The following is an 8,339-nucleotide window of genomic DNA, read 5'->3' as shown; positions in this document are numbered from 1 at the left end:
GATTTTTATCTTGGTGTCGAATTTGATCTTGGTTGATTGGTTTTTGTGTGTTGAGGTGCTGCTTGCAGTTAAGCGTCGGCCGCCGGTTGGCCGGGTAGAGGTGGCTGGTGGGGAGTGGGGCTGGCAGTGGTGGGGAAAGGGACTAAAGGAGGATGTTTTTATTTTTTAATTATTTGATTTTAAAAATTAAAATAAATATTTTTTTATCAATTATCAAAATATTTTTTAAAAAAAATTACTCCGTAACCAATAAGGACTTGACATGTGGATTGCAACCTGGTATAACAAGTCAAGTGACCTGCTTGATCTAATTTGGGAGAAAAAATACAAACTTGTATCTATTTTTGAAAGATTTAAAGGTTGGTCCATTTTGAGAGAATGGAGCAAAGGTTGGTTTATTATTGTTAAATTTTCCTTAGTAATATTGTTTTTCTTCCTAAAAAAATTATATACAGAGTGCAAGTATAAGCCATGAAACTTTGCTTAAAATGAACCATGAATAACAGTTAATAAAATAATGCCCAAGTTAAATTAGTGATAATATTTGAACTTGTGCTTAGAGCACTCCCAGCAGTGAGGAGAAAAGCCCTCACGAGTAAAAATAAGGGTGTAAAAAAAAAAATCCGAACACTACATCAGTGAGTGAAAAAACACTCACCGATGAGTGAAAATAAAAACCCTCAAGAGTTGAGGGCTTTTGGTGATGAACAGTAACATGTGGCCCCCACTGCTTTTGTTGTTTTTTTACAACGGTTATATTTTGTATTTGAAATATAACCGTTGTAATTATTTTTTTAAAAAAAAAAAAAATCACCAACGACCATAAAATTTTTTTCTCTATAAATAGACATGCATTTTGATATACTTTCAAAAAAACCCATAAATTAGAGAAATTAACATATTTTCCCAATTTCTTCTTGTTATTATTATTATTATAATTATTTCTTATAAAAAAAATTTCCAGTTAGTATTATTAATATTTTTAAACGTAATTATAATTTTTTATTAAATTATTTTTAAACGTAATTAAAAAATAAATTAAAAAATAGTGGAGGAGAAAGTGATGAGAGGTTTTTTTTCTCCTCATTGCTGTGGTGAAAAAAACATTTGATGAGAGAAATTGTATGGGAGGAGTGAGAAAGTGGGTAGAGAGAGATTGAGAGGTTTTTTTTTTCCTCACTGCTGAGAATGGTCTTATAGACTTTATAGTTCATTTTAACGTCCATTAAAACAAACATATTTTAAATCGGATCAACTTTAACCAGCTCTATCGGAGTATTGACTTTCCCCCGGTCATGAGGACAAATAAAAAAAATCATTAATTTAGCGCCCCGAATGCAAATTCAATCGCTTTCTCTCTCCTCCACTCTTGACTCTCAAGTCCTCCCTCAACTTCCAAGCAGCTTCAACTTACGCGTAGTTGAATTTAAGAACCCCTCTCACCTTCCTTTTTTCATGTAAACTAGACTGAACTAACTCAGAATCAAACAACCAAATTTGTATTCTACCTCCTAAATTTGTGTTTTTATTCATTCAGTTCTTATCAATTTTTTATAAATTCATTTCAAAGACGATTTTTTACAATTCATTCATACCCTTTTCCAAATTTCCATGAATTAAACCAAAAAAAGAAAGAAAGATTGAATCTTTGATGATATTGTTTTTGGGTTTTGATTGCATAATTTGAAATTTTGGTGGGAAAAGCAAGGGTTTTGGCTATGGCGGGGATTATGAAGAAGATCATGCCAGTCTCAAAATCAATGTCTGGTACAGAATTTTTTGATTATAATACTGATATTTCAATTGCTATGGAATATACAGGTTCTCCAATTACTACTAGTATGATTCTTAAAGTTTTACCTGTTGATATTGATAGTATTCCAACTGCTAAGATTGCTGCTTCACCTGCTAATTTGTATAATTTATCATTGCCTGTAGTTGAACCTATTAGGAAAAATATTAGGGGTTTTAATGAGGTTAAGCTAGGTTCCAGGGTTGATAATTCGAAGATTCAGGTAATTTCTTCAAAGGATAGGTTTAATGATGATGTTTCTTATAATGGGTTGATGGGAAATGGGGAATTGGAAGATGGGGTTGAGAGTTCGGGTACTTTAGGGTTTTCGGGTAGTTCCCAGGATCATTCACATGGGATGTCTAAGAGTTCAGATATGTTGGAAACCCCAATTGATGATTGTAATGAAATTGAGGGTTCTGAGGATTGTATGGGTTCGGAGAGGTGGAATAATAATAACTCAATTGAGCCTGATTCGACGACATCTCAGCGTTTTGGTGGGATTTTTTGTGAGGAAGAGGAGGCTTCTGATGGGGAACGTCTTGAGTGTAGGAGGAAGAAGAAGGGAGGTGTTACTTTTGGTGATCATGAGTCTAATGTTGTGGTTGTTGAGGAGTCTTCGATGTATACGGAAGAGAGTTATAGTGTGTGGGACGCCGAAAGGCCAGTGCCTGAAAAGCCTCCTAAGAAGGGTATGTGTTATCATTGTCATAGAGGGAATCGTTTTACTGAGAAAGAAGCTTGTCTTGTTTGTGATGCCAAATATTGTTGCCATTGCATTCGAAAAGCAATGGGATCAATGCCACAAGGCAGAAAATGCCTTACCTGTATCGGTTACCCTATTGATGACTCAAAAAGGAAGATGCTTGGAAAGAGCTCGCGGTTTCTGAGGGGATGGTTAAAGAAGGAGGAAGTGAGACAGATTATGGAGGCTGAGCTATCTTGTCCTGTCAACCAGCTATCTCCAAAGTGCATTTCGGTGAATGGTCGCTCACTATGCTTAAATGAGCTGATGTTGTTGCTTAGATGCCCCAATCCACCAAGGAATCTAAAACCAGGATCCTATTGGTATGATAGAGTCTCCGGTTTCTGGGGAAAGGTATACGTAGTTTTTTTTGTTTCTTTTTAAATGCGAGGAAAGTTAACTTGACTTTGTAGTATAACTTGAAGCAGCATATAATCTTATAGCCGTGGCTTGATGAAACAGGAAGGGGATAAACCTTGCCAGATTATTACTCCAAATCTTGCCGTTGGACATCGGCGGATGATGCGAAAAGCTAGCAATGGGAACACAAATGTGCTGATCAATGGCCGGGAGATTACTTATGCAGAGCAGTTGATGCTGAAGGTTTTTCTCCTTGAAACTTAACAAAAAAGATGGAATTTTGATTCAAATGATTGTCTAATTTTCAAATCTAACATCTTACACTAAATGTTTGCAGTCCTCCGGTATTATGTGTGAAGGGTGTTTTGATCTTTGGCTGTCGGCAGATGGAACCATAGTTGAACTGGGAATGCGAGTGGAAAAAGGAAATATCTGGGCCAGGGTATTGCCTCCATTTACTTATTTTATAAGTCTTAAATTGTCCATATATGTCCTTTGGCTTTGGACTAAAAGGTGCTTATTTTGCAGAAAAGGACTAAGCTTTATTGTGCTTTCTTGTCATTGCCTACTCCTGAATCGCCAAACTCTAGAGGAATATTAAACCATGCTGATGAAGGAGCATTTTCTAACTACCTAGAACAAAGAGTGTTATGTAAACTGCTTCTATTTGGCCTAAATTGTTCCGGAACAAGTGCCATTTTTAAGCAGGTTAGTATGTGCCTGTGCCTGTCTACTTGAACTTTTTTCTTCTTAGAGTTGTTTTTATTATTAGTTGTTTAGATTGTATTATTTGTATAGTAAAGGATAGGGCACGTAAAACTTTCTGAGCTGATAAAATTTACTACTTTGTGATGTGATTAAATGTAGCAACTGCCTGTTAATCTCTTAGAAAACAAATGTCACTCACTGGCTGTTGTGCATTGATATTTTTCTTAATAGGCTAGGGTTCTATATGATGTACCTTTCTTGGACGAGGAGCGTAAAAAAATCAAGTCCATGATACAGAGTAATCTTTATGGGTATCTTGGTAGACTACTTGAGGGACGTGAAATATTTGAAGAAGAATGTTTGTTGGAACTGAGGAAGAGGCAGTCTGCTGATCCTGGTCCATCAGGTAACACATGGCTTGCATCCTATTATCTCTCACGATACTGTGGATTTTTTCCCGCATATTTTTTTTTTGTTCATAGGCATGAGATGTACCTTTTTTGTTTTTTTGGGGTGGGGTGGGGGGGTCCCCTGGACATCGTCCTTTAGGCAGTGCCCGTTTAGTCTCCGCAGAGTCTTCCAAAAGGGCTCAGCCTTTTATAAGGACTCCGAGAAAGAAATTGTCCATAAAGAATTTTGTAGAATTAACTTAGCTTAGACATCAGTAATGGCAGAACCGCAGAATTTAAGGGAAGAAAAGATGATTGATTAAAATTATGGAAATCGCAGAGAATTTAAATGATATTCAAGCTTTCAAGATGTTTGATTCTCTCCCACTTAGCAGTATAAAAGCTTATTATAACTCTCATCAATATTCAACATCACTTCTGCCTCTCATTTCTTCTGTTTATAGAGCTTCTATCCTAACTACCTATCATCTCCTTCAAGTCACTAACAAGTAACAACTTAAGTATAATTCTACTCCCTAAAGTACCCTACCCTGCATATTGATACTGAGTACTTTTATAGTTTTATTTTTATTAATCAGTGGATGAAGTTTCAATATGTACTCATATTTGTTAAAGACCTCTCTATATGTGTGTTAGACTCCTCTGAGTTCAACTTTGGCCTGCAGATTCTATAAGTGAACAAAAATGTACGACTGAGTATACTTTTGGGCTGAAATTGAAGAAGTTTTCTGATTGGCTCATCGATGTCATGGTGTCAAACAACCTGGACTTGGTTTTCCCAGCATCTACCCGAGAGTATGCCCCATGTGTTGAAGAGTTGTGGAATGATGCAGCCTTTCAAGCCACATACAGAAGGAGAGATGAATTAGATCTACCCAGGGTTGCTAATTATTTCTTAGATAGGGTAAGACCACTGCTTGTCTTCTTACACATTCCTAGGCAGGTGTTTTGATCTTTTAAATATATGTTCTGCTATTGGTGTACTTGATGCATGCAATGGCCACAAATTATAACTGTGATGAAGTTCCTTTATAAATTTACAGTAATATGAAAAGAAGTTAAAGCATAAGCAATGCATAATTAGCTGACGGGGATTTATCAGCCTTCTGAATATTTGCTCTTCCCTGTTGCAATTTATCCCACTGGTACAGGATGAAGTTGATATCCAATAATAATTTTAAGGAGAAAAAAATCATTTCAATGTTAAAATGGCGTTATGAATGTTGGAGGGCTCAAATTAATTACTTAAATTATGTTCCTTTGAGAATAATTATTTGGTGTAACACATTACAGAAGTAATTTCATGACTCTAAATGCTATTAACTTGAGTGAAGTTTCTTGTATTGTAATAATTTTGTTTGCATATTACCTTTTGCTTTTCTTTGTAGTTTTTGTTGTTGTTAGGTGAGTTTCACAATATGTATGATAGAGAGAATACCATTGCATCAATCAAAACTGAAAACCTGTTAAAATTCATCTATTAAACATTATCCTACCGCCCAGTGTTAAATTTGGAAATCATGCCTTTGGTTGTGACCCTATCTTACAGTTCCTGCCTTGCTGGAATATAATTTTTTTTCTCAGTCTACTAATTCATTGTAATATATTTCAAAGGTTTTTAGAAATATCTTATACGTAGAATAAGCAATATCTGTGCCCCTAATTAAAATGGATTTAGCCTTCTGCTTTGACAATCAGAATGTATTATGTATTACTAATTTACTTAGTATGTATGCTATAGTATCATGATTGGGTGATTGATATGTGTTTGTTGTAAACTTAACCTTTTCAGGCAGTCGAGATTGCCCAAAAGGATTATGAGCCCTCTGATACTGACATCATATACGCAGAGGGCATAACGTCATCCAATGGTCTCACTTCTATGGAATTCTCCTTCCCTCAGCCACCAGATAATGGCTGCGAGGATCCAGCTGGCCAACCAGCTGACCTTATTACACGGTAATTCTTTTATCTGAGCAAATGTTGAAAGGACTGTGAATGTAGAATGATTACCATCTTCTCCTGTTTTAGTATCAGTTATATCTCAATTACTTTTCTCACTTTTGCTCTATGGTCTTGAGAATTTACTTGAACACTTAATCATGTTTATGTCTACTAGATTGTAATTGGCAAATCTTATGGTACTGTTTACTCATAAGTCATAAGCTACAATATCTGTTCAACTATGTCAGGAATAAATTACTGTGAGGCTTTTATTTAAATTTGCTTGTAGTACTCAATAGAGGCTAATTGCCTGAGAGACAATAATCAGAGGGGAAAAAGCTATCATGGCCTTATTCCTCTCCTATCAACACTATATTGGTAAACTTGGAGGAATATACTCTCATTAATAATCACCCTTAAAATACAGTCAAGATGGTTGTGCATGAGTAGAGTAGTCGAGAATAGAGTATTAGAGATGTGGTAATTCAATCGATATAACTGATGGTATGTTCAGGAATAATAACAAGAATGCATGTCGTCATATTGAATCGCCATGGTATAGAACGATAGAACTTTCAGAGGCAAGATAGGACATTTGCTCCGTTGTTTATAACCTTTCTTTTTAAGTCTTTCCCTGTTGGATTTGGAGCCTTTTATGAAGTTTTGGAAGGTTAAAAAGATTGGTTATGGCATAAGGAGGTTCATTGGCAAAGGTTGTGTTTGAAGCAGAGTGGCCTTTTTTTTTTTCATGTATTTGCCAGTTGCTGCTCAATTTTGCTTGTGTTTGCTTTCTCATATGGCATGTGTTTGCTTTCTCATATGCTTATTTCTGAGTTGTTATTGTTTACTTAAGAGCTCAATCAGTAATTCAGTATGCCCCTTGATCAATAATCCCTCCCCTTAGTCTAATTCTGTAAAATGCTGTCGAATTCAAGAATCATATGTTCTTACTCTTGTTTATTAATGTATTGCATTGCAGATACGAACTAATTAGAGTGCCCGCAAAAAGTCTAGGGAAGAACTGCAAGTGGTTGGAGATGTTTGAAGATGTTAACATCGTCCTATTTTGTGTGTCCCTGATAGACTACGATGAATATGAGGTCGACAGTAGTGGAAAACTTACAAACAAGATGTTGCTGAGCAAGAGACTCTTTGAGAGCATCATTAGTCACCCAACATACAAGGATATGAATTTCCTGTTGATCCTCAACAAGTTTGATCTCTTGGAGGAAAAGATCGAGCAAGTACCCCTCACACAATGCGAGTGGTTTCAGGACTTCAATCCGGTGTTCAGCCGTCACCAGAGCACCAGGCGCAGTGGTAACAACGTAGCACCTCTGGCTCAACGCGCATGCCACTACATTGGGGCGCAATTCAAGAGGCTATTCAAGTCATTAACTGGAAGGAAGTTGTATGTTTGTCCAGTTGCTGCTCTGGAGCCTGATAATGTTGATAATGCTCTGAAATATGCGAGAGAGATTCTTAGATGGGAGGATGATAAGTTGAACTTCAGTAGCATACATGATATTTCGTCAGAGAGTATTGAAAACAGCTCTTATTCAAACTTTGCTGAAGGTGAACACCAAATGTAGGTTTATCCTCATATAGTAACATTCTTTTGTCTGATGTTTATGTACATATATGTATAATTGTATATGCACAATCACAAGCTTTAGTGTGCATTATTTGAGCATGGAGAATTGAACATAGAGATAGGTATATGAAAGGAAAGACTGTACTGTGTTGTAATTAACCTTTGGAGAGGTGATTGTATAATTTTTTGATATCCAATATACTATAGCGTTTTAGGAAAATAATTTTTTCTTTCATTTATAAACAAATATAAGTTTTCTTAACTCTCATTTGTATTTCTTATAGCATCACTTCATTACAGAAATTGGAGGAAGTAGAAATTTAGCAAATTTTGTAAGAGTTGTGACAATTTTTTTGGACGTCTCATAGTATATGCCTATACATAGTGATTATTGTTTTATGGAGGGAGTATGGAATTGTGAATTTGAATAAGTACTTCATCAAGTGTCTACTTTGTTCTTGGTACTAAGAAAGATACTCAACCAAGCATTATAGGTATGTTTGTGGAACAACAAAGTGAGATTCAAGTAAAGACAAGTGTGTGCCATAAGTGACAATACATGGGGCTTTATAGAATAATGGTTCAATTCATTACTCTATTAAGAAATACAATTGGTACAGATTGAAATTCATACTGAAATAGATTGAAATTCATACTTCAAAACCCTATGGTATGGAATTTAGAGACCTAGCGGGGGAGATGAGTTTGGCTCATACTAATACTTTTAGGTATCAAATAAGAGAATGAAACTTTATTTTATAATCAAGCAAAACATATGGTGTTGAG

At 35.7% G+C, this 8,339-nt stretch overlaps 1 protein-coding gene across 1 annotated transcript; it reads left to right on the top strand.

The window, feature by feature from the left end:
• The first annotated feature begins 1,005 nt into the window (after window positions 1–1,005).
• LOC110705013 (extra-large guanine nucleotide-binding protein 1-like) lies at window positions 1,006–7,815 on the top strand. Its single transcript, XM_021882831.1, has 8 exons — window positions 1,006–2,891; window positions 3,000–3,140; window positions 3,235–3,339; window positions 3,426–3,605; window positions 3,837–4,011; window positions 4,681–4,919; window positions 5,808–5,974; window positions 6,939–7,815. Exons 1-8 carry the CDS (start codon window positions 1,719–1,721, stop codon window positions 7,549–7,551), a joined length of 2,793 nt encoding a protein of 930 aa, XP_021738523.1. The 5' UTR covers window positions 1,006–1,718; the 3' UTR covers window positions 7,552–7,815.
• The last annotated feature ends 524 nt before the right edge of the window (window positions 7,816–8,339 follow it).

This window comes from Chenopodium quinoa, unplaced genomic scaffold (assembly GCF_001683475.1).
Source record: "Chenopodium quinoa cultivar QQ74 unplaced genomic scaffold, ASM168347v1, whole genome shotgun sequence".
In the NCBI taxonomy this organism is placed as follows: domain Eukaryota; kingdom Viridiplantae; phylum Streptophyta; class Magnoliopsida; order Caryophyllales; family Amaranthaceae; genus Chenopodium; species Chenopodium quinoa.
Note: the sequence above shows the minus strand (reverse complement) of the source record. Positions and strands in the feature narration are given on the sequence as shown.

What these genes read in the sequence shown, in the direction of transcription:
- LOC110705013 (XM_021882831.1), top strand. Translation starts at nt 1,719, where the DNA reads ATGGCGGGGATTATGAAGAAGATCATGCCAGTCTCAAAATCAATGTCT. An exon ending in TCTCCGGTTTCTGGGGAAAG is followed by an intron (nt 2,892 to 2,999) that starts GTATACGTAGTT and finishes TTGATGAAACAG; the next exon opens with GAAGGGGATAAACCTTGCCA. An exon ending in CTAATTATTTCTTAGATAGG is followed by an intron (nt 4,920 to 5,807) that starts GTAAGACCACTG and finishes TAACCTTTTCAG; the next exon opens with GCAGTCGAGATTGCCCAAAA.